The sequence below is a fragment of the Typopeltis vanoorti genome, chromosome 5 (assembly GCF_054136105.1).
Source record: "Typopeltis vanoorti isolate ZY-2024b chromosome 5, IOZ_Tvanoo_1.0, whole genome shotgun sequence".
Classification (NCBI taxonomy): Eukaryota; Metazoa; Arthropoda; class Arachnida; order Uropygi; family Thelyphonidae; genus Typopeltis; species Typopeltis vanoorti.
In genome coordinates this window covers 69,071,091-69,098,432 of record NC_143553.1, presented here as the reverse complement: position 1 = coordinate 69,098,432, position 27,342 = coordinate 69,071,091, and the positions used below count along the sequence as shown (strand labels likewise).

The window sequence follows — 27,342 nt, the reverse complement described above, 5'->3', positions numbered from 1 at the left end:
ATTTTGTTTAGGATAGCATTATACTGTGGTGCTTTGGTAAGGACTTTTCAGCAGTTTTTTAGTGAGTTTCATATAATGGTGTTTGCTATAGTGGGAGTCATCTGCAAAACTAACAATAACTAATTTCTATTTATTACTTTTTTTACAGGAATCCTCTATTATCTTCACAGCTTTGTAACTTTACCTCATCTCAGTTTGTTATAGTGGATGCAAATGATGCTAAACTGAGAAAAGAGCAATGGTAGATTTCATTTACCTTCACTCTTCCCAGTTAATTTAAATCTTTCTCACAGGAAGATTTAAGTCGACTAGCAGTATTGCCAAAGGTAAATGGCTGCCAATTTAATGTGGCCAAGTGTATGGTGATGCACTTTGAGAAGAGATCACAAGCTCTGTACTGTATTGATGGAACTGAACTGCAGGAAACTGATGAGGCCAGGGACTTTGGAATGATTGTGGATAGAAAGTTGTATTGTGAGGGTAGTGAAAACAGCACATCAGATTATGTGTTTGTTGAAGAACACACTAATCCAGGCTAGGTATCCAAAAATAATGGCTTATAATGCGAGAACCACTCATTATATTTTCTCAAACTAAAGCTCAGTTGATAGAAAATCTCTCCAAGATTTGTTTAGTCACACCTTCAATTTCACTAGTGTGTATGCATAAAGAACAGCTATTGTCTGTTCTTTGTGGATGCCACAGCAGAAGTTGCAGTGTGTGCTTTGGTTAGCTGAATTTAAATCAGTTGTGTGTTCGGTGGTGGTGGTGTGCATGATGGGAATGGAATGTGAATCCTCCCACATCAAAATCCATTCTTCAGTGGGGTAAGACTAAAAGAGACAGGAAGTTTCATTTCACAAACTGGGAAACACTCAAAACATGTGACTGATGAGACTGTCGATTGAGTGTGTCATTGAGTGAGCCCATGTAAGTCATTTAGACAGGCTAGTAATGAACTGCAGATTCCTTGCTCAACCATTCACCAAAATTGTATACAAATGTCTCCATTTGCATGCATACAGACTTAATACCTTCAGCCAGATGATCAGTCATATCAATGACAATCCCATTTATCTTGATCTGTTGTTGTTCAGTGATGAATCAACTTTTCACATTTGTGAGAAAATTAACAGACACAATTGCTGCATTTGGGGTACTGAGAATCTTCAAGTGATCGAAAAGGAAAGGGACACATCAAAAGTCAGGAGTGCACAAAAATGGCATCATCAGACTTTTTTTTTCCTTAGAGCCCACAGTGATAGGACACACTTACCTTGACATGCTGCAGATCTTTTCTGTTCTACGGATTCTCCCAGGTTTCACGTTTCAGCAAAATAGTGCTCTACCTTCTATTAAGGTGTTACTACATTTTCGAATGAGACATTTCCAATGTTGAATTGGAAGAGGAGGCCCAACTGCCTGACCACCTAGATCTCCAGATATAACTCCATCAAACTTTTTTGCATGGGACTTCATTAAAGTGTACCAGAAAAAAGTTCAAGATTTGGATTATTTGGAACAGCATATTGTTGCAGCAGTTGCTCTAATAACTCCTCCTCAGATATTGGAAAACACTTGGCAAGAGCTCAAGTATCGTTTTGACTTCTGTCAAGCTGCAAAAGGTGCCCACTTTACTAACCTTCATAAAATCTTGGTGAGTTACTGCGTATAAAAACAAATTATTTTAATAAGTCTTATAGATGCTGAGATATCAGTGTGTATTTTTGGATACCTCTAGCCTGAACACCTTGTATAATAACAAATGGAAAGTGCGAGATAGAGAGAGATATTACATGCTATCTGAGAAATATTGTATTAGAGAGCAAAAATAATATCAGCATTTTTATTCAGTGTTGCAAGAGAATAGAGCATATTTTGTATTTTAATATAAAATTTAAGATTGATTTTCTGAACCTGAACAACAAATACTTATAATATTTTGAACTCTCTCAGCAGCTTCCTCCCCTCCTCTTTGCTCCCAAAGACTTTTCACAGTGCTTCTTGATGAATTGTAATAAATAGCTATAGTTCTTTCTAAGTTGCTATGTGACAAATCAGCAAACTAATGTACTCTTCCTTTGTCCATCCTTGTTATATTTCTTTTGGAATAAGTGTGTGTATTTATTCCAAAAGAAATGATATCGTTGTTTTATTTCTGCTTTTGAAATGGCAAAATAATTCAAATAATTAGAATTACATTTTTAAAAAAATCCAAAGTAATAGGAAATGAGTAGTTCATGTATAGGATAATGAAATAAGAGGCATGTCAGGAAAGTAAGGTCCATTCAGAATTTACTGCCAAATAAAATATAGGAGAGGGGTAGAGTGACTCATTTTCACCATTTTACTTTTCGATTATCCATTTGTTCCATTATCATTTGTGTTCTATGAATATTTTATAATGAGTGCTGTGATTAAAAAAAAAAAAAAAAAAAAAATCCTATTTGTGGGGTTTCATGGTGTGATACAGATTTTGTTGGCGGAAAACAGTAGTGCTGCAGAAATTCACTGATGATAGTGTATGATTTAAGGCCTAATGCAATGCAAAGTTTAGACAGTGGTGGTTTTTGTTTAAAGAAGGGGGGCAACTATCTTTACAATGAAGAGTGCAGTGGCCAGCTAAGTGAAAGAGTGAACACTAAAATTAATTGTGGTTCTTTGCTGAATTAATCAACAAGGAAGATCCCTTTTCTGTCCCAGAAGGCAGTGGTCATTTTTTTGACCGGGTGACCGTTTTTTGTGTGTGTGTGTGGGGGGGGGGTGATTAAACAGCACCGCTGCATTGATTGTTGTTTTGACTTGACTTCATTTTTGTAACACTCCAAACATTTTTGAGCTGATTTCACTTGTTGCTGTTTATGTGCATTGGTCAGCACTTTTGGGACACATCTGACACACAATTTCATGAATGACTGAGCATGAAACTTCTGGGAATTCAAAACAAAGGTTTTGTAATTGTGAAACAGCGATCTCACAAATTTTTGTGTTCACTCTTTCCACCAAATTGTTTGTTACCACACTTGGCTGGCCACTGCACTCACCCCTCTTTAAACAAATGACACCATGTCCTAACTTTACTGTCACTCGTTACATTAGGCTCATAAACCTTACACAATCATCAATAAATTTCTGCAGCACTATTGTTTTCTACCAACAAAATCTATATCACACCACGAACCTCATAACTAGCAGGATTTTTTATCACATCACTTATTATAATTATTCGTAGAAGACAACAAATGGTAATGGAATGAAAGTAAAATATGCAACAGCTAGTTAATGAGTTACAGTATGCTACCATGCATGAACAGGATGTGCTTACTTTCTGGATGTGCCTCGTGTTTAATTTAGATGTACTTGGAATGGAGGATTTGAATGTTGAAGTTCATGTTGGTAAAAATGAATGATATTATATTATATAAAATTTTGGAGATATTTTAAATGTTATGCAGTAAATAAAATTAAGAACATTTTCCTCAGAAATTTAAAGTTTGCAAAATAAAATAAAAAAGTTACCTTCCAAATGCACAGTATTTTTCCCCTTTAAATTTTGGACAACACAGTGTGGTTGTGAACCTATAGCGCAAATATTGTGGATAAGTAGAAGATTAGATAATCCAGGATGCCAAATATGGTATATTTTCAAGCCACTTCAGGGCTAGCAACCAAGGTAGTGGTGGTTTTCCACTGGTCATTGAAAATCATATTCACAAGCATCCACACTACAGTAGTATTTGAACTCATAGCTTGCAGGTTGAAAAGCATAAACACTATTCACTGAGCCAACAAGACTAATATTGGGCTTATTTTAGCCCGTGTTTACACAGGCATTTACAAGTATATAATTTCTGTCAGTTGGCATTATAATACCTAATCATCCCTTCCCTCCCCCCGAAAAAAAAAATTAGTTTACAGTTTATATGGTCACTGATTTTTCATGCTACAATGAGATTCAAACCCCCCCCCCCTTTGCTACCAGGCTGAGAACAGAGATGCTATTTATCCATTGCATCTACTGTTTTAGAATGAAAGATGCTGATATATGTTTCTATGGCCTTATACTGCTATATCTAATCAAAGATACATATCCCTAGAATCAACTGTACATCTTTTCTTTGTTGTCAGTGGGCATGAGAGAAAGAATTTACAGGTTGAACAACCCAACGTTCAGCCTGTAAATCATTATTCTTATTGTACAGATGAAAACAGTTGTTGATTGGAAGTTTATTTTCCACTTGATTAGACTATAATAAATTTAGTTTAATCCTTTACTCAAGTGTAGGCAAGCAAAGGTGGACCAAGCTCTCATCACTCCTTGACTCAGTATCTCCCACAATGCAAAGCGCATCTCCTTGCAGACATGTATAATGCTATGCATTAAGGGAAGGGCCACTACCCAGACCAGTTTCGACCTTTATTGAGGTCTTGTCAGTGGGAGGCAGACCCAGGAGTAGTGATATTAAGGCAGAACGATACTGTTTTGATGGGTGAAGCATAAATGCTTTTCATATTCCCCTCCATCTGAAAAGGTAAGTTCTTTAGGTGGAGAATTATTGAGCTTTAAGCTCTCCCTGAAAGGGCAGTGAGATTAACTGTGTTCAGCTGAGCATAGAATTGATTTGGGTCTCTTGTATTTGCAGAAATCTGCTTCATTATAGTCTGAAGCTTGCTTGATCAGTGGGTTCGGATGATTAATTGTCTTAATGAAGAACTTTTCAGCTAGGTCATGAAGAAGAGATGTGATGTAGGGAATGCTGAAGTCTCTGTGAATTTGGGAGTTTCTGATAAACCACGGAGCATCCAAACTCATTCTCAGACATTTGTTTTGTATTCTCTGCAGCTTTTGAATATTTGTTTTCGAAGTATGACTCCACGCAGGAGATGCGTAAGTTATGACTGGGCGTATTACCCTCTTGTATATGAGAGCAGTTTGTTCCAAGTATTGAATTTACTTTTTCTGTTGATCATGGGGGTAGAGCTGCGCTATTGTTTTGGATGTCTTTGAACTTATGTGTTCTATATGGTTGGTGAATTGTAGTTTTTTATCCAGAATTACTCCAAGATATTTGACTGTATTTTGCCATGGGATTTTAACACCTAGTAAATATATATCTTCCTTGATTTGAGGCTTTTTTCTAGTGAACAGTATGGCTGAGCTCTTCTGTGGATTGGTTTGAATTCTCCAGTCCATAAACCATCTTTCTAGTGTGTGAATGCTGCTTTGGATCTCTTAATAGCCAGTTTGGGGCTGAGAGATCTTGCTAATAATGCAGTGTCATCAGCATATAATGCAGTGATTGTTGAGCTTGGGTTTTGAGGGATATCAGCAATATAGATAGAAAACAGCAAGGGGGCCAAGAGTGAGCCCTGTGGCACTCCCACCAGAACTTTGCGTCTGGTTGATACAGTTTCATTTATTTTGACTTGCATGTATCTGTCTCTGAGGTAAGAGTGAATTATTTTATCTAGATTAGTAGGCATATTGAATGTGATGAGCTTGTAGAGAAGACCCCGATGCCACACCTTATCAAAAGCCTTTGCAGCATCTAAAAAGACTGCAGCTGTATGAAGGTTCCAGTTGAAGCCTTCGGAGATGTATTCGATCAGCCTGTGGATCTGCTGAATGGTGGAGTGTTTTTTTCTGAATCCAAATTGCTCATTTGGGATTATATGTAGTTGGTCCGTTTGTGATTGAAGCCTAGTAAGGACTACTTTTTCTGCGATCTTTCCAAGGTTAAATAGAAGACTGATAGGTCTGTAGCTTTCAGGGAGTTGAACGTTTTTTTCCCGTCTTTTTGATTGGTGTGACATCTTCTATTTTCCATGTTAAAGGGAAATACTGGAGTCTGAGGATGGCATTAATTATGTTAACTAGATGTACAATGGCTTTTCTGGGGAGTAGTTTAATTATTTTGTTTGTATTTCCACCTGAGCCTGGAGCTTTATTGTTGTTCAGGTGGGTTATAATGTTTATAACTTCTGTTGTGAGAGGTTCTAGGTCATCTTTTTGTTGTGTTATGGCCTGCCTAACTCAGCGGTGAATCTTGTAGATGAGATTGATGTTCAAATTTTCATATGAGGGGTTGCATTGACTTTCCAAGCTGTCGGCCAGAGCCTCTGCCTTTTCTTTATCAGTGTGAGCTATTCCTTTCGAGGTTTGAATTGGGGGTAAAAGTTGTCTTTTGGTGCGGAAGGTTCTCAGAAACTTCCATATGGAGTTGTCCTCAGGGTTTAATTTTGTTAGCTTAGATTCCCATTCTTGGTTTCGATGTTTTTGGAGGGCTTCACGTACTTGTCTGTTTAATTTATTCAAATTTGCTTTATCTTGAGGGGCTCTTGTGTTATGATACCTCTTTCTGGTTTTGTTTTTCAGTCTAATTAAATCCATAATTTCCTCGGGGATCAGTCCACTAGGGTGAAAGACTGTAGTTAGGGTAATTGACTTTATTGCATTTTTGATTTGACGTAAAGTTGTTTGCAGGCATTTCTATCTCCTCTTTAGTGTGAATAGTAGGGACTGGGCCAATGTGATCAGGTAGGATTCTGGAGAGTTTGTCCCACGATATGAAAGAGTGGGGAGGGGAGAATTGTTCTTGTGTACCAAGTTGAAGCAGAATAGGGTTGTGATCTGATGAAAGTTCATTTATTGTTTCCAGCTGATATTGGTATCTGATGTTTTTGAGGACGACTATGTCAAGTACATCTGAACTTCCAGTTGAGCTGTGATAGGTGGGCTCTGTGAGTCCGGTTACAACAATAGAATGTTGCGTTGAGTAATGATTTAGAATTTGACCTTTGTCATTGATTGTGGAGCTATGCCAGGCTGTATGTTTGGCGTTAAAGTCACCAGCCATGATGATGGAATCTATGAAGCTGAGAATGGAGTCCAAGTCAGATACCAGCAATGGAATGCTGGGCGGATTATATACAGCATAGATTTTGATATTGCCAGCATTGTTTGTATTAACTTCAATGCCTGTTATCTCTAGGTTCTTGGTTTGGGGATTGGTCAGAACATTGTGGCTTAGGTAGTTTTTAATGTATATAACTGTTCCTTCTCCGCTGCTGGTGAGTCTATCTGTTTTGTACATAGTATAGTTCCGTAATTTGGGATTATTAGCTGGCCTGAGATGTGTTTCGTTTACTAGAATTATATCAGGAGTGTATCTGTGAGTGAATTCTTGTAGTTCTAGAATTTTATTTTTGAGTCCATTGACATTCCATGCAGTGATCATGAGAGAGTTGGGATGGAATTTTCTTCTATTCATTATTGAGGGCTGTCAGAATTGAGTGGGTACCTTGCAGGAATCTTTTCGTGGAGGACAGCGAAGGATTCGTCATACTGAATGCTTGTAACATGGTAGCTAGTGAGGCAGTTAGTACTGATGTTAGATTTGAGCCTATATGGTCATGAGATGGAGTAGCCTTTGTTCGTGCTGCCTCTGCATAAGTTTTAGACATTTGTTTCCTTTCTTGAGTTGTCGGGCTAGAGATAGTTGGGGCTGGGGTGTGACTAGCACGGCTGAATTGTGTTGGAGGGGTAGTTTTTTGTAACCCTCAGTTATTTGGGTGTGTAATGCATCCCTTGTAGTTTGCAGGGTGAGGTCCTCCACAATTGGTGCATTTAGCTGGAGTGGATCTTGGTTTTGTACACATGACAGTCTGGTGGCCCTCGCCACATTTTAAACACCTGTAATTTGCCTTGCAAAGTTTTTGGGCATGGCCAAACCTACGGCACTGCCCAGCTGTCGACTTCTTCCTTAGTGATTCAGTAGAAATTCTGAGGCCACATATCATTGTTAATTCATAATTCTCTTTCTGTGTCTTATCAATTTCTATGAGTATCAGTGGCATTGGCCGTATATCTGCCCTGAGCATCCTGCTCACTTTCACTAGTGTTAGGTTCTGACTCATAAGATCAGTGGTGACTTCTTCACAGGTGACACCCTCGGTCACTCCGCGAAGCACAACCTTGAGATTTTTCTCACTGGGTAAAGCAAAAGTATGATATGGAAGACTTTTGTTATCCATTAATCTTGTCAGCTGTCTGTAGTCAGTAATTGAGGCTGGTTGGATTTTAACTCCTTCATCTTGATTTTTTTGCCCAGGAGTATGCAATTTTGTGTTCCCTAAGGGCTGTTGTGACAGTGGTCCATTTGTCCTTGTCTCTTAGTATTACTGGTGGAACCTTTTCTGTGTTCCTTGGGACTTCTAATGTTGGTGTGTCTTCATCCATCTGGTCTTCTACGGTTCTTCTTCTTTTGTTAGAGTGCTCCCCTTGAGAGATGTTTTGACAGGGGGATTTTGGTGACAGAGCAGCAATGAGATCCTCTTGTGAGATCTCATTCTCCTCCTCTCCATCCTGATCATTAAAGTGAATATACTCTTTTATAAATCCTGGCCAGTCAGTTTCTAATTTGCTTATTATAAGTTTGAGTACCTCTAGAGACTGCTCCTTGTTAAGGATCTGAATGTGATCTTTGATGTTGTCCATCTCAAAATGGCGATTTCCTGCCAGCAGAAATGGGTTAAAAGCAGTATAATAATCCCGCAGTACCTGGGGCCTGCCAGCAAAGTATCCTGTAGACCTAGATGGACTACTAGCAATGTATAATCCTGCAGGGCTTGAAGCCTGCCAGCAAATCTCTAGACTGAGTTAGTCTACTAGCAAAGTCTTCTTAGAACCTACTAGTTTGGGAAAAGGAGTATCTCACTTGGCCACAATTAGAAACCTACCGCCCTATAAAACCTTAATACCACCACTGGTCCTCATTGCGGGTGGGGCCTGCCGGCCATTTGACCTCTTGCACATTTTATGCAGAGGGGGAGACAGTAGGAATCACACTGTGTTAGCACCAGTGCAATGTGAGATTACTGAGAAACCTTGTATGCAATGTAATCAGTCTCAGTCTAAAGTAACACATCCGTTCTCATCAAAATTGCCACTATTCTGATTCTTTTTTCACTCATTCTCAGTGATACTAAGGCAGAAGCAATGGAGAGGTCATATTTACTTATACGAGTTGCCAAAAGGTGTACCACCTTATTAATTTACTCTGGATTTAGAGAAAGATGTTGGAAGTTTATTTTCCACTTGGTTAGACTATAATAAATTTATAGTCTAACCAAGTGGAAGTTAAGGACTGAGGCTATGAGTTGCCTCAGTCCTTAACTACTTCAGGCACAAACTTTGTTTGCCTACACTTGGGTAAAGGATTAAACTAAATTTATTATAGTCCAACCAAGTGGAAAATAAACTTCCAACATCTTTCTCTAAATCCAGAGTAAATTAATAATAAGGTGGTATACCTTTTGGCAACTTGTATAATTAATATGACCTCTCCATTTGCGTCTGCCTCCCACGGACGAAACCTCAATAAAGATTGAAACCGGTCTGGGTAGTGGCCCTTCCCTTAATGCATAGCATTATACATGTCTGCAAGAGATGTGCTTTGCATTGTGGGAGATACTGAGTCAAGGAGTAATGAGAGCTTGGTCCACCTTTGCTACGAGTTGCCTCAGTCCTGAACTACTTCAGGCGCAAACTTTGTTTGCCTATACTTGGGTAAAGGATTAAACTAAATTTATTATAGGTTGTTGATTGATACCACACTGACATTTCATAACAGTTGCTGTAGATTTTTTTTATAAATATATATTTAGCTCTTAATTATTCAATCTATAAATTTGTGAACTGGTCTTTCAATGATTTGACATGTCATCTGACTCTTGGATGGTTATCTAATTGTGAATTCAGGTATAACCATACCTTCTGTTAACTGCCTAATAAATTAGGTTCTCATCATAATGAGATAATTGAGAAATCATTATTTTATTTTTTTTTATATAGTGAAACCTGTGGGGTATCCATAAATATAGGATAGCACATATGCTACAGTGAATAATTTTTTTTTTAATTTTATCATATAAATATTTTTTTCTTATGTATCATAAGACATCATCAGTAAAATTATCGAACAACAATAGGGATTCAATTAAAAACAACAGTAGCATGCATGCTTAAATTGGAATCCTTCTATGTATACTGTTGTGTCCCAATTTACGATTTCTACTCTAATCTTACAAATTCCTTTTATCTATATTCTTCTAACTTCTATGCCCGAGATTTTACCAAAACTTATACCAATATCTAAGTTATTGCTCCCCGTAGTACCCCTAATATTTGTATTTATACTGCGCCTTTTGGGATATTACATACATAAACAAGGAGAAAGAGCTCAAATATATCTGAAAGTGTAACTATTGCAGTCGTGACACTTAACTTTTCTCAACTTAAATTTTCCGCGTGACTAAGTACAATATTTTCAAGTGGTTATCAACTGCACCATTTATGTTGTCATAAATAGGGAGAAAGTCAATCTCGAATATATCTCTTAGTATTTAAATATTATTGCAGTCATGACTCTTAATCTCTTTCCTCAACATTAAATTTTCCCGTGTGATTAGGTACGATGATTTTAAGCAGTGCATTGGATTAGCAACATCAGACAACTCTTTTATCATTGAACAAAAGGTTTATTAAGTTTCTAAACATGGTACAATTCAAATACTAAACTAAAATACATATAGACTACATTAAATCATTACAAGCAATATGGCTATTTGTGATTATGCCGCCATACACATTAATTCATAAATTCACCTGATGTGAACAAATTATTCACTGCTAACACATACTTGTGACATTTCAATTATTTTATACAATACATTAGGCATTCAATTCTTAGGATACGTAATTACTTAATTCACACTATTCCGTTATACCGTTATTTGCACTAACACACAATTATGTCATTTAAATATCTTGTGCAATATAATAGCTTAGGACAATAGAATACCTTGGGACTCTTAATCATTCACAAATCTTTAACACTAGTCAATCTACACATAACACATTCTATCATATACTAAAGTCCTAGTATAACTTCAACAGTTCTGTATTGGAAGCACGATACTTTTCACAGACAAATTTCTAGCTAACATAGGTTATGATTTACAGTACCTTTCTTGAGCTCTTCGTATGGGCCTTTATTCTTTTCCAAACTGACCTCTGGTATAACTTCTCGTAACTCTGGAATACTTTAACACACATATATTTGCTCTACTATCAGCAAAGGACATCGATCTCTTTACAGCTTTCTGCTGTGCATAGTTATCACTAGCGTCGAAACGAAGAAGATCCCTCCTTTTCTAGGACTCTATTGCAATTTTTCCTTTGCTTCCTACTCGGGAAAATGGGAATCGAAATCCCGCTCACTTTCGTTTCCGTGTTGTGACGAGGAGATATCACCCCTGTCGCCACTCAGGAAAACCCCGTGAACTCCACCGGAACCAAAACCAAACTCCAAGGCCAAAAGCGACTATCCCTAAAAGTGTCCCCTCCAGGGGGTTACCAATTCTTTTATAGCTGCTCCCCTAATGGCACCTTTTCTTCCTTCCTTTCTCCTCCTTCTACTTGTGTTTTAATCATCGACCAATTAGGGTGGCGTTTTCTCGCCAAACGTCATTTGATCGGCAAGCCTGTTCTCAATCTTTCAATCCAGGGATTGGCCCCAAGCGATAGCTTTGCTTTTCTTGTGCTAGCCTGACTTAATCCCCTTTCAAACTTTTTCTATGAATTCTACTTAATAACTTAATCTCTCACATAACGTATTTTATGACTCACCCATTTCTACTTATTTACTTAACTCTCTCATTTTTAATCGTATTACAATATTAATCTATACTTTCCTTTGTTAGCTACTTATTTAGTTAGAATTCCTTATTTTAAGTCATATTACAATATTAATACATTCCTTCCTTTATCAGCTACTTTAACAACAACCCTTACGTTTTATACATATTACTGGATGCAAGAAATTTTCCATTAAATAATTCATTTTTTTATGCAGGGGTTTTAATTTATGATATTTATTCTTCATGTTACACCATGATAGCTGAGAATACTATATTCCTAAGATATCAGGTGTAACAATACAGTTGTGTGTTCATGGATTAAAACTACTGGGCTGAAATTAATATAACAGATAAATTATTTAATACAGTTGAGGATAACAATTTCCCAAACTTTTGGAATAGTGAGGCAGTCTTTCTGATTAAGATTAGGTCTATGAAGTAAGGCTTCAGCACTTGCTTTATACAGACGTTCATGTTTATATAGAGATCTATGTAGTAACTTAGCATTTTGCCAATGGTTAGCGTTTTCGATTCCATGTTGTACAAAGCCAGATTTGTGAGGTTTGATAAAATAGATGTGGTCTTGATGTTCAGAGATACCTTTATATATAGATCTTCCTGTTTGTCCATAGTAAGACAAGTTACATGATACTTCATATTCTTTCTTTTAAGGTTACACGGTGATCAGCATTCATATTTATGAATTTAGGGACACAAAACACAAGTGTTGAAAAGATCATTTTACTGATTAATAATAAAATAATAACTTGATGTTTTGACCCCTGTATTGAGGTCATCATCAGAAGGATACATGTGTATAAGAACCAAGCTACATGCTGTTGCACTCTATACAGGTAAATTACATCTACGTGGTTAACTAATCTTTTTTCTTAGCCTGCCCTCTAGTGATTTAAAAAAAAAAAAAAAAACTATAAAAACTACAATAAACTCTGCTAAAGTCCTCACGTACTAGGATTCTTCTGGAATTATAGTTCATATTGTTATATTATGATTATCTTCTGGATTTGTACAGTGCAGGTTGCTATTGAATGTTCAGAAGAAGGGGGGGGGGGGGGAAAACCACTTCGCCAAGACTTCTTGTATTGAGATTTTTCCTTGTGGTTGCAGATGGGTCCTCCACATTCTTGGAATGATTACACCATCATTCTTATTCTGATTCAGATCATATTTGAGCATTTCACAAGCTTCCTTGAATTTCCGCTCGAACCAGATTTTGGTGCGGTGTAGGGACTTGGTACCTTTCCAATCAATTCTGTGGAATTGATTATGTTTGGAGTGCATGGTCAGAAAGGCTGGTTTTTCCAAAATGGAGGTATTTTATGTGTCATTTGTGTTCATCCTTCTTGATTGGGATGGTTTGCCCTGTTTCCCCTATGTATGGTATGTTACATATGCATTGTATTTTACATTGCGCATTGTAAACCCCTGGGTGGGCTAGGTGTGGCAGAGGATCCTTGGAAGAACTGAGTTAGTGTCTTAATTATGTCGGGAGTTTAAAGGTGGTGTTGCTGTTGTATTTGTGTAGTGTTCTGTATGTTTTTTCGGAAATGCCTCTAACATATGGTATAGCAATAGCATTCTTGAATTTTTTTTGTTATTAATGATATCTTTGTGGAGGATCTTGTAAATGGTTTTTATACTGTATCCATTTTTTTATAAAGGTATGTTGGATGGTCTCATATTCATGGTTAAGAGCTTGTTCAGTTAAACAAATAGTTTGAGCTCTGTGTTTAAGAGTGCTTATGACCCCTAGTTTTTGTGTTGGGTGGTGATAAGAAGTTTTGTGTATGTACTGGCCTGTGTGTGTAAGTTTGCGATAAACTGAGAAGAAGAGAGACAGCCTGAAGGAAGATGTGTGACGAGTGTCTCTAGAAACGGAAGAGTTGTTTTTTTTTTTTTCACTGGTGAATTGGATGCGTTTGTGTTGTTTGTTCAGGTGGCTAAGGAACGTATTTAGCTTCGCGGCCATGGGGCCAAAATATCGTCGACGTATCTGAGCCAGATTTTGAGCTTTAGGCACGCCGACTCTAGAGCTCGTTGCTCAAAGTCTTCCATATAAAAGTTTGCTATTCGGGGGGAAAGTGGTGAGCCCATGGCTGTACCCTCTTTTTGCAGGTAAAAATTGTTTTGCCACACAAAATATCCGGAGCGGATTACGTGGGCAAAGAGGGCCATGATGTTGTGTGGAAATATGTTCTGTAAGAGCAAGAAGATAGTATCATTGATTGGAACATTGGTGAAAAGGTAAGTTATGTCAAAGCTGACTAATAGATCTTGGTCGTTGAGTGTAATGTTTTTAATTTTGTTTATGAACATGTGTATTTTTTATGTAGGAAGGGGAATGACCAACCAATTCCTTCATTGTGGCTGCTAATTTTTTGGCTAAGTGGTAATTCGGCCTGTCGATTCCTTCCACAATTGGACATAATGGTATGTCTGTTTTGTGTACTTTTGGCAGGCCATAAATGAATATGAGATCATCAAACATGCCTTTATAAAAAATGGATATGGTATAAAACCATTCACAAGATCCTCCACAAAGATACCACTAATAACAAAAAAGATTTCAGGAATGCTATTGCCATTCTTTATGTTAGAGACATTTCTGAAAAATTAGACAGAACACTATGCAAATACAACATTAAAACCACCTTTAAACCCCCAAACAAGTTAAGACACCAACTCAGTTCTTCCAAGGATCCTCTGCCACACCTAGCCCACCCAGGGGTTTACAAAATACAATGCACATGTAACATACCATACATAGGAGAAACAGGACCCCTATGTACCATCCCAATCAGGAAGAATGAACACAAACGACACATAAAATACCTCCATTTTGGAAAAACCGACCTTTCTGACCACGCACTCCAAACATACCACAGAATTGATTGGAAAGGTACCAAGTCCCTACACCGCACCAAAACCTGGTTTGAGCGGAAATTCAAGGAAGCTTGTGAAATGCTCAAACATAATCTGAATAAGAATGATGGTGTAACCATTCCAAGAATGTGGAGGAACTGGGTATGAGGATGCAGGGTGTTCATTTTTTTGTGTGACTCCAAACTGCAAAGATGTCATCAACATAATGTAGCCAAATTGCAGTTTTGGGTCAAGAATAAAAATTCTATCTTCTAGGATCTCAAGAAAAAATTTGGCTTAGTTATGTGATAAGGGTGACCCCCATTGCTGTCCCTTCCTGTTGTTTATATATTTTATCTTTCCAGAGGAAAGAACAGCAATGGGCTGGTTGTTTTGAAATGGATACTAATTTAGGGTTTACAAAAACTAGCAATTTTTGTATTATCACGGCGAAATTGATTGCGGCAATTCCTTGATATACGCGCCTCTAAATTTAACACGCAAAATTGTGCTCATGCCAAGAGGCTGCTAGCCTCATGGTCATCCAAATTCTCTTAATGATCTGTTTGAGAATGTGAAAGTTTTATTTTTCCCAACAAATACAACATCATTGTTACAACCTATGGACATGGGAGTCATTGCAACTTTCAAAGCCTATTTTCTTAAAAAGACATTCTCAAAGGCTGTTGAAACAACAACGGGTGAAAATCATGAAAATCACGTCAAGAGGCTGGGAAAATCCTGAGAAAATCATGCCACAAGGCTGAGTGCCAGCCGGTTACTTCGCTGCTAGCATTAAGAGTGGGTTCATTACAAGCTCCAGTTGTTCTGTTGTTCGTATTTACAAATTATGTTTTTCGTAAATTTTATAGCCCATTGATCATGTCGAAGAATAAGAGCAATCCCACAACCTAGTCATTAAGTGAAAAAAAGAAGAGGACGGTACCTTAGATACAAAACTTGATATAATTAAAAGATTTAAATGTGGTGAAAGTAAAAATAAGATCGCATGCGAATTTGGTTTTAATGAGTTTACAATATGGACTATTTTATCCAAAGCTGATGAGCATTGCGAACAAGGTAAAGTGGCATCTACATCTGCAAGTATGCAATGCACACATAACCGGAGTGCTATAATGGTTGAAATGGAAGATCTGTTGATTATTTGGCTGGAAGACTGCAATCAAAAGAGAATTCCAGTTAGTGCCTATAATATCACGGCCAAGGCTCTAAGCCTGTTTTCACTTAAAGAGACTAAATATAAAGAAGACAATTCAAAATTTGCAGCTAGCAAAGGCTGGCTTGAAAATTTTAAATCTTGGGCTGGACTAAAGAATGTGAAAATAACAGGTGAAGATGCTGTATCCACATTTCCTGTTGAGCTGCAGAAAATTATCGAAGAAAATGATTACAATTACCGCCAAATTTTCAATGTAGATGAAACTGGATTCTATTGGGAAAAAAATACCATCTAGAACTTTTATATCAAAAAAAGAAGTAGCACAGCCTGGCTATAAAGTATCAAATGATCGCTTAACTGTTATGCTTGGAGGGAATGCTAATGTAGATTTTAAATTGAAGCCGTTGCTTGTCTATCGAACTCAGAACCCAAGGACTTTAAAAGGATGTAACAAGAACTCTTTACCTGTAATTTGGCAGGCGAATTAGAAGGCTTGGGTTAACCAAAGTCTATTTGAAGATTGGTTTAAGGCTTATTTTTGCCCGGCAATTGAAACTTATTGCAAGAGAAATAACTTAGCTTTCAAAGCTCTTTTGCTTTTAGGCAATGCACCTGGTCATCCAAATTCTCTTAATGATCTGTGTGAGAATGTGAAAGTTTTATTTTTCCCACCAAATATGACATCATTGCTACAACCCATGGACATGGGCTTCATTGTAATTTTCAAAGCCTATTTTCTTAAAAAGACATTCTCAAAAGCAGTAGAAACAACAATGGGAGAAAATGCAATTACGCTCCATGAATTTTGGAAAAAATTTAACATTAAACACTCAATTGAGAACATTCGTGACTCGTGGGAGCAAGTGTCTTCTAGTTGCATGAAAGCTGTTTGGAAAAACCTTCTGCCAGAATGCGCTAATGACTTAGGTTGTTTTCAAAATCCTGTGAACAACGTGGTCAAAGAAATCGTTGCAGTTGGTGAAGACTTTGGGTTTGATGGTGTTGATGCAGAAGATGTTAAACAATTATTGGATTCAAACTCAAAAGATTTCAGTGACAACGCTCTTCTTGAAATTGAACAACGCACATATGAAGACAACGAACAAATGGAATGTGAAGATGAGGTTCCAAAGGAAATAACAGTCAAAGAACTGGATGGAATATTTCGCAGTTTAGAATCGCTTAAGCAGCAAGTAATGGACATGGATCCAGATATTAATCGAAGAATGCTTGTTTGCCCAGGTCCGGAGAGTCATTTTGCTTGTTATCGTAAAATTTATGCCGATAAGAAAAAAAGCTAAAACTGTTCAAACAACTCTTTATAACTTCTTTTGATTAAAAAAATTGCAGTAACTAATGTAGGTACAAGTATTTATTAAACATTTACTTTGCATTCATTTTTTATCTTTCCTAAAAGAGTACCATATAAAACGAACTATTAGTACAATAATCGATCAGGGATGAATTGTACTTTTTACCATTGATTATTAGATTTGATTAACACGATTTTGGATATGCGCGGTAACATTGAGGGATTAATTAACCGCATTAATCGAGAGATACCTGTGTATATATATATAGGGAGAGAGAGAAAGAAATCTTTACTGATAGAAAATAATGATTTCTCAAAGTTTAATATTTTTGAGTTATTGGGAACATTAATTTCATAGTTACCATTGCCACCATAAAAACAATTCATCTGTATCATGCAAGTCTCATTCTTTATTTAATTCAGCTATTTTGTATTGTTCTAAGGATTCACTTGCTTATTATGTACAAAATACTAGTAAATATTGCATTATTAATTTCTTTTAGGAAGTATGTTTTAAATTTAGCATATAATAGATCATAAAATGTAAAATTATTTAATGGTGCCAATGATCCTCAAATAATTGTGTATGACCTACCATTTAAAAAATAAATAACATGTCTACCCAGTGATTTGTCATAAATAGCTTTGAAATAAGAGCTACTGAAAATATAATTTTTTTATGTAATAGTCACTTAATCTGATCTGATCTTATATTATTAACTGTTGGCTATTTAAAAACATTTTTAATATTTTTGTAGCCTGTAAACATAAGGCACTCATTCATTTTTCAGCTAGTAAAATATGGAGTCTTCTGTTTTAGTTTCAGGAAAGGATGCTGGTTGATTAAAGTAGTTAATGCTCTGGAGAGAAAGTGAATGATCAGAGATGATTTGCTTTATAATAGTATGATTTGTTATGTTATCATTAGTTCTTACTTTTTTTTTTATGCTGATTATTTAAATTTTCCATATTTAAATTTATAATCTCTAACATAACATACATTCTATAATTACAAAAGTGTTTGATTGCTGGTTATAATGTCTCACGTTATTATGTTTGTAAAATTAACACACACATTTGTATTATCGTTTTTATTTTATTTTATTTTATTTTTTAGTGGTGTTCACCATAGAGGTAAAGATTGTAGTAGTGACAAAGTAGTTCAACGAGTAGTTCAAATCTTGGCATCTGCTAGCCATCATCTTTTCCCTCCTCATCTTAATCTGCGCCAGAGTTTTCGTAAACCTTTTAAACCTCCAAAAGGCAATGGAGGATGGGGGGATATCCGAGATCATAAACTTTGCCTACATCAAGTGACTAATTTTACCAATTTTAGAGCTAAAAGTGTACAGAAGACCTCAAGCTCATCCTGGTGATATTAGAAAATCATAGCACATAAAGTATTACATGGTATCCAAGTCATGGAATTCACTTACATATACTACATTTTTCTTTTATTTCTTTCTTTCTCTCACATATGTATTCCTGGAGAGAAAGTGTGTGTATATGTGTCTTCCAGAAATTTAGCAGTGCATAATGAATATGAATTGAAGTAATTTGAATGTGTGAATGGAAAATTTTTTGAAATTTTTAAGTTACATCTATTAGATGTTGATCTTATTTTTCGTTATTCTTTGCATGTAAATATATAGTATATGGTTATAAGTGTTTCTGAAAGACATAATTTTGAAAAGAATTTTAAAGGAGTAACTTTTTCATATGTTTTCATCTTTATGAAAAGGGGAGGTAGGGAATTTTTAACCTTTTTTTTTAAAGTGCCATTACAGTGTGAAACTCTTTATACTGTGATATTAATAACTGATCTTGAGATAAGCATTGTTTTTAGAGTTTTAGAAATGTTGTAAAGTCAGGTGCATTCATCTTAATCAAAATTAATCATCATTTATGCAGAAGATCATCATTTAGGTTTTCAGAAACCTTTCAATATTTTATACCTTTATGCGAAATTTCTACCTCTAAAACTTTTGAAACTTTTCTTAACTATTTGTATACCAAATGTGCAAAAGTGAAACAAACACAGGTGAAAGTAAATATCCTTCACTGATTTTGTTACTTAATATTTCAATTATTTTTCAAATATTTTTGGAACTTGAGTTTGTAAAAGTGTGTTAGTCCAGTAATATTATATACATATTACATACATAATATACATCTTGAACAAAAACGGATCTCCCCAGATTAAACTTTAATTATATGTATATAAGAGCAAACTTTAGACCTATTGACAGATTTTTAATGTTTCTGTGAGAAAAAAGGATCAGTTTTATAAGAAATTTGTAGAGCAGATTCCATAACCCAAAATAAAATGTCATAGGGAAAGCCACACATCATGGAAAGCAATAAGCAGTATTTCTTCTTCTTTTTTTTTTTTTTTATCATCACTAATTATTCATATAGAATGAAACAAAAAGTAGAAAATGACATGTCTACGTGTTCAGTATTTTAAAGCATTTCATTTTAAGAGAGCCATAAAATGAAAACTCAGTAAAGCAGGCATTCAAATTTACAGAACTGTTAATATATCTTTTTCAGATGTTTATGGGTCAGTGATTTGTTAAACAAAGGAACCAAGTTTATAATAAAATGCCAAAAATCTTAACATGTATGATTAAGTTTCAGTTTGTAGTGGGTGTAACTGGGAATATTACTTATTCAAAGACTTGAAACTTGGTAGGAGTAAATAAAAAAATTGTATAAAATAGAATGCAATACTACATAATATGTTTAGAGGCTTCAATTTAGGCAGAACATCTATATTATAGGAAACTTAAGTAGTCATGTATATATTTCCCGTAGCCAAAGGAAGAAATGATTGTTTGCCTTCATGCATTGTTAATTCATCATATGACTGTTTTTTGAAATTTCTTGAATATTCACATCAGTAAGATTCATTGAATGTGACTATTAAAGATAACTTCTTGTCAAGAAGATGGTGCCTATAATTGTCTTTCATTATATCCTTTGGCTCACAGAGAGCTGTGCATTTTGAAATAGGATCTTGATGTTTATATACAAAAAATTATTTATAAATTAAATTACAGAAACCCATTTTCACTGGGCTTTTGAGATGAAATTTGATAGGTAAAAAGTTTTTGTAAAAGAAAAATAATTTTTTTTGTGTAGATTTTAATTTGACTGTCATTTATCTAATAACAAAAACAGAAGATTCAATGGATAATGCTTATTTACATAAAATATAAACAAGCTCAATCCACTCTGCATTTAAATTAAAAAAAAAAAATGTTACTATTTGTGGTAGCAAATAACTCTAAATAGCTGTTTGTTTCATGGATATGTGTTATTTCATCATTGAGCTGTATAATCCTTTGTTATATTCACCACTCTTAATTTCTATATGCTAATTACTTTTATAAGGAATTAATCAGTGTGTTTTTGTACTAGTCATACTAATTTGTATACCTACATAAACATTTAAGGAACTCTTTAAAAAATAAGGTACAGATTGGAAGTATTTATTAATCATATTCTTGAAATTCCAGTACATTACAGAATTGGTATAACATCGAATCTGTGCCGTCCTGGGTGCTGGTGATGGGCCAACACTCCATTCATGTATCCAGCCTTATTATGTATATTAATATTCAAACTACTTTGCTAGTGATCATTAAGTATTTGCTAAAGGATGTCCATATCTCATATGAATTATTTATCCTTTGAAGCAGAGGTTTAAAAAATATTGACATAGAAAATGTTAATGGTATATAAAATGGAATTCATTTTATTGTTCTACTTAGAAGTATCCTTCTGTTGAATCTGAATTATGAATAAGCAGGAATTTTTGTTTTGTCCTAGCCTGTGCTTATGCTGAATACTTACATCAGTTAAGCTGAGTTTAGCTTTGAGTTTCATATGTTTAAGAAATGGCTATACAGTCAACTCTCATTATAACAAATACCATTATATTACTTGCTTACTATAAAAAAAAACTAACTGAAAAGTCTCAGCTAATATCCAGTAACAGTATTGCTGTGGACTTTGGTTGGAATTTCCTTTTCCTTGGATTTTTGATGCTATGCCAAAGAAAATTAACTACAGCAAGCTCACCAATATAATAAACTTTTTTTTTTTCCCTGTAAATATGCTATAGTGAAAGGAAAGGAGACTAAAAATAAGCTAGATTTAGTTTCATCCTGCAAACTGGAAAGTATTTATGCTGAAATATCCTGTAAAATGATGTAGTTTAAGAAGAAAGTCGTAATTATTATTAACTTTTTATTATTCTTATTAACTTCTCAGTGTTATTAATATTTAATTTTTGGAATTTAATATTCATTATGGTGTAGTAAAACAAAATAGGGATGGGGAATGTATGAAATCAAGAAGCCAAATAACTTATTCAGACATGCCTTTCAAACATCAAAATTTACATGGAATTTGAACCTGCAGCCATTGAGGTAAACAAGCAGTGGCTTTATCGCCAGCCACTGAGAGCACTAGGGATTCCTTATAACATTCTAGACCATGCAAACGTGTCTTTTAAAATGATGACTATCATGCATATTATGAACACATAATCTTTACAAAAGATATGGATGATCTTGTTTTGAATTTCTGTTCCATCTTTGCCTGGATTATACTAGTCTGTAATTGCTGAGTTTAAGTGTTTTTAATGTGAATCCCATCACAAAAATTGTAATATAATACATTAGCACTATATATACTGAGAATTAGATAAGATGAAATCCTGTTTTACATAACAACCATGGAACTTTATCAATTCTCTCCAGTAAGCAGGGTAATGTTGGTTTCATAATGGGCATGAAATTCGCATAGCACCTTTTAGGTGATAAAACCTCTTACACTGATCCTATAACAACCCCCTTACCAACTTGTATGCCTCTATCACATCACCCCTCCCTCTTCCTCCTGTCCATTAAACGCTGTAAATTGATCTTCTCAACCTTTTCTCATATTCAACATTCCAGAGATCAGAAAAACTACTTTAGTCAATTGCCGTTAGACCCTTTCCAACATCTCTTCATCCTTTTGAAAATCAGGTGACCAAATCTGTATGCAGTAGTCCATGCATAGCCTAATCAGAGCCTTGTATAGTAGAACAAGAATCTCCTTACTTCTACAAGTCCGTGCTGCTCTCCGCATCATTCCCAGAATTCATTGTATTGTCTTCTCAGTTTTGGCAATGTATCCTCTAAATTTTAGATCCTTATCTACCATGACCCTAAGATCTCTTATTTCTTCCACCTCCAACAATATATCACCACCAAGCATAAATTCTACATCCCATCTTTGTTTCCCAAATCTTAAAACTTTACATTTTGCAACATTGAACTGATATGTTCAAGTCTTCTTATGAGGCCACAACATCTGCTCTACTCCTCATAGTTCATCCCAACTTTGCATCATCTGCAAACATCCCTGAATATCCTAACATACAAGTTAAACAACAGTTATGCTGATAAAAATACAAAACAAAAAACATCTCCATATAAAAGTGAATTAAGAGTCTTGAAGTATGAGTATTTAAAATTACATATTATTAGATAATAATTTTGTTTTACGGTTTGCAGTTTATCACTTATAATTGAATGATATTCTCAGGTAGATACTACAATTTTATGTTTATTTAACTGGATAAGCACATTGTCGTTTATGTGTTACTCAAAGCTGTAGATATTAGATGACAAAGAAGCCATGATATTTCTTAAATGAAAAGCCTATAAAATTGATTCTCTGGAAGTCATAGGTTTAATGTGTTACACTTAAGAACTTTTGCAAACTCCCAATGCAGTCTTTTATTTCTTTTATTATTTCAGAATTTAAATATTAAAACAAACAGGACACTATAAAAGCTAGAAGAATATAAAGTTATTAGATTAAAGAATGGAAGTGATGTGTGATGCTATTAATATATAAAATTATTATTGAAGAATAATAGCAGCACCAAACATCAAGAATTATAAATATATAAAAGACAAAAGACTAAAAGGATAATTACATTTCAAATTATAATTGAATAGATATACCATAAGCTTGTGCAAGAGCTGTACTCCCCTCCCCCTTTTTGATTTTTGTGAAAAATATTTGTAATAGATTTTTGACTCGGACTATGTTCTTAAACTGATCACATCATATTGTTAGTTCCTACAGCTGTACATGAAACTCTTAGAACTAAGAGTTTCACAGTTATTCTTGTGGTCCATACTAAATCTGAGAATGTTATGTAGCACTGTATCCAGTTAGGTATAACTTAAGGAAACAGTTATGGAAAATACTTCTTGCTAATTTTTAAGTTAGTTATTTTTGTATGTTAGAAATATTAGCTTCTTTGTTATGTTAATAATAATGAACAAATTAGATTAGCTGCTAAAAATGTTTTCTGTTTTATACAGTAGGAAAAAAATACGTTCCAGAATTCATCTTGTTTATAGGTTTATCACCAAACATGTGGCCATTTAAGGATTGAATTTTTTTGCAATATTGCATGTAAAATCACCTTATTTATTACATCATGCTTGGCACTTGAAACAGTTGGCCGTTGGTGCAGTTTGTTTACCGTGAAGATTATCAAAAAAATAATTTTAAAAAAAACTGCATGAATTGGACAAAAATAAAACTTTAGACACTTCTGAAATGTTAAAGTTAGCACATAATGAATGGGCCATATAAAACTAGAATTTATAAATAATAATGATGCAGAAATTTTAGGAATATAGTTCTTCCTAAAAAAATTTGGTACATCCTACAGATTAAGAATATTAATATGGAAGAGATAAGAATCACAAATTCTATCATTGATATCTTAAAGCAGCTGTTGAGATGTGAGATAAGTAACTATAGAAATGAACATTAATAACTGCCACAATGATGCACATTCTTACTTTCTTGCACAAAAACAAAACAGATGGCAAAGTTCCTTCCTTGTGTGTTAGATGTAAAACCTTCTGACAGTAAAAAAAGCATGCTAAATGTCTTTTGTCTTAATATATAAATCCAATTGGAAACATTCATTACTGAAAGATGTTCTCATTTGGAGTTTCAGCACTACTTTCAGGCATAGGGATGGTGCTTGGTTTTTTTGGTTTAATGGATGAAGTCAGCACTAGGGATGAATTAAACATTAATTAATTAATTTACATCTTTGTCATCATAAGACATTATTAGGAATACAGTTCTTATGATGTAGCATAATGTAAAAAGTAAAGCCACCAACACAAAACAAGTTCCACTTGTAACAGCACACAAACAGCATAAAAATAATTCTTATATTGTATCCTTAATGTCTCTATGACAGAGACCAAATATTGGAGTAATTAACTTTTAATTCACTTCACTCCTAGTGCTACCTTCTTTCCATTAAACAACATCTTGTCCATTTTATTTAATGAAAAGAAGTCAATGGTTTCTAAATAAACTCACAGACAAAACTTTTGGATTCCACCAAAATTGTTTCAATTTAATACCATCTACAATGAAAATATAACACTCATTTTACAGAACGTCCTCTCTCTTGGCCAACATTATATCCATTTTCTCAGGTACATACTTCTCATTTGTACCTGAGAAACTGGCTTGAGTATAGAAGAATAACTAAAATCACCATACCCCATACATTACTGGCATTCCTTTATTGGAAAGACTCAGGCTTGATTCCTGTCGGACACTTGAAGAATATAAGGACCTTTCGGTTGAAAGTGAATGAGTTAGTCTCATGCAGAAATGACAGGACTTTTATTTCTCCAGAAACTCAGATATTCATCCTGCAATCAAACCATGTGAATATGCAGTTTAATATTTGCTGTCATTATGGCAAATGACTGCTAGACGACGCCTTGTATTCCACTCAGGATTAAATGAAAGAACTACAGTGGTACTGCATAGAAGTTTTTACAAGTTTTACATTTTTAGTCAGAAGTAGCAGTGAAGTACTTCCCCATCCTCAACAAATGTAACCACATTAATTTAGCAAAAAGGTGGAGACATTGTTTTTAGTCTAATTTCAAATTTCAACCAAACAGCTGCAATATTAGAGAAATATGAAAAGAGGAAACTGACAGTATAACTGCAAAAGGTAGAAAGCAGATGACCATAAAATGGTAGTTCAGTAAATGAGCCTTGAGTTTAGACCTGATGAGATATCCTGTAAATGTAAAGAGTGACAAGTTTCTCTAAACCTTTCCATGGGCTTCTATCCACAGGGCAGGTGATGAAAGCTAGGCTGGATTGTTGTGGATCAGGAGTGCTGGAATCCATATTGCTGACCACCAGTTAATTGGTGGGCCTCCATGTGATGAAGTAGATTGTTGACCTTCTCCCTGATTTTTGGGAGAACTGATGCAAGTGATATCATAGTAGCCAGAACACCCCTTGATATGATGATAGTTTAATGGCTGACTTTTATTACTGCTTTTTTGGAATGTACTGTATATTATCTGACTTCCATGCTCTTTGGTAGATGCTGGATTGAGTAGGAAAGAGTGACAAGATGGTGTTAATGTTGGCATATGAGCCTTGAGTGCAATTAGAGGAATATTTTCAGGGTCAGAAGACTACTTTGTGTCTAAGCTGTTCAGGATACTTCTGATTTCTTTCTGATGAAATGCTAGTAGAGGCATATGTTTCATTTTTCTGAGTATTAGAGGTAATTGCACGCGGTATGGCAGAAAATTAGGTGAATAAATTTAGTATACTAACAGTGTTCAAACTTTTGAGTTATGGATCTGAGAGTTGGAGTACTTGATCAAAGGGACTAGAGACCACAGATACGAGAGTTCTGAGAAAAATTAGGACAGTGAACAGATAGCATCAGTGGCAGAATCATATAAAAAATGAAGATATTAGAAATGAATTTGACATCGTATGCATCCAAGAATGTGTGAGTAGAGCTAATCTAAGGCAATATAGCCACTTAAATAGAATGGATGAAGAAAGATGAGCAAAGCAGGTGTTTGATAACAAGATGCCAGGAAAGAGACCCAGAGGAAGACCAAAGTCTAGACAGATAGATTCAATCAGAAGTACCTTAGAAGCACAAAATGTTGGGTACAACAATATTGGAGTGCTGCTGACAAGTAATAGAACTAATTCGAAGGAAAACTATTGATAGGAGATTAATAATCATGTAGTGATATCATAGTAGCCTGAACACCCCTTGAAAATACATATGGTTATTATCATTATATGCAGACTTCCATGGAGTCAAGAGGCTCGTTGTGGGAGGTCTCACTCTCACAGAACTTGGTTCTATTGCTCTTAGTAGACAGAAAGAAAAAAATAATTCCTTTAATCATCGTTGAGAATGAAAGGAAACATATATGAAATCTGTTGAGTTAATTTTCTGGTATGACATTGTCTAAAATGTACTGCTTGGAAAAATGTTTAAGAAAAGTTTGAAATAAATTTTTTGTTTTGCATATCTTCATGGGCAAAAGCTATATGAATAGGTTTTTATAATATGTCCTTGAAGAGTTTTTTTTTTTTTTATGAAATTGTCTGTTTGCAAATGTATGTAATGATCAAATTATAAGAGTTTATTAAAACAAACAAACAAAAAAAGGCATGTGGCCTCTGATCCATATTATTATCATCATCAGTGGTAATCCTGGCAGCATAAATAATCTTCTCATTTTTACAGATATGCATTATTCTAAATGTGAGTTATATATTTTTAACAAATTTTAGAGGCATATAAAAGTCTAGTGGCATGAGGTGGGAAAGGAGATGATTCTCAATGAAGTGTATTTTATTATAGGAAATGGTCTTAGAAACAGCACAATTGTTTTAATAGTTCATTGGAATTTTCATTAATATTGATTATAAAAAAAAATTTTTTTTTTTATTATTATTCTTTTGAAATGACAAGGATTAGGATTATTTCAGAAAGTGGTTTTCACCAGCAAGGTGAAATAATTCAGACTGATTACTTAGGTGTTCTGTTGTCTGAATGTATGTACTATAGAATTTTCTAGACTGCTACCATATATGTAACTATTTCATAGGAGTAGAAGCATGCAAAAATAAAAAAATAAAAAACGAGTGATTAATTTAGAATGCTGTTGGCTTATAAATGTCCTGCTTTTTTAATACAGAAATTTCCTGAAACTTGGTTTCATGTTGCTTCTGATTAAAAAAAAAACAATAACAGAAATAGCAAAAGTAGAATTACATCTAATATAAAATTTTCATTGCATTAAAAAGACCTGGTTGTGTCATTTTTATAAGAGAGGATGACAAGATATTAGCAGCTAAACTTAATGAGCCAAAACAT

The 27,342-nt window shown here is 34.8% G+C and overlaps 1 protein-coding gene across 4 annotated transcripts in view; it reads left to right on the top strand.

Moving 5' to 3' along the window:
- Mgat2 (alpha-1,6-mannosyl-glycoprotein 2-beta-N-acetylglucosaminyltransferase) overlaps positions 1-27,138 on the top strand; it is a 210,597-nt gene extending 183,459 nt beyond the window's left edge. For all 4 annotated transcript variants that reach the window (XM_090393162.1, XM_090393160.1, XM_090393164.1 and 1 more), the window contains exon 9: positions 18,193-27,138. In XM_090393162.1, coding sequence (XP_090249288.1) covers positions 18,193-18,451 — 259 coding nt within the window. In that variant the 3' untranslated portion in view covers positions 18,452-27,138. The remainder of the gene's footprint in view (positions 1-18,192) is intronic.
- The last annotated feature ends 204 nt before the right edge of the window (positions 27,139-27,342 follow it).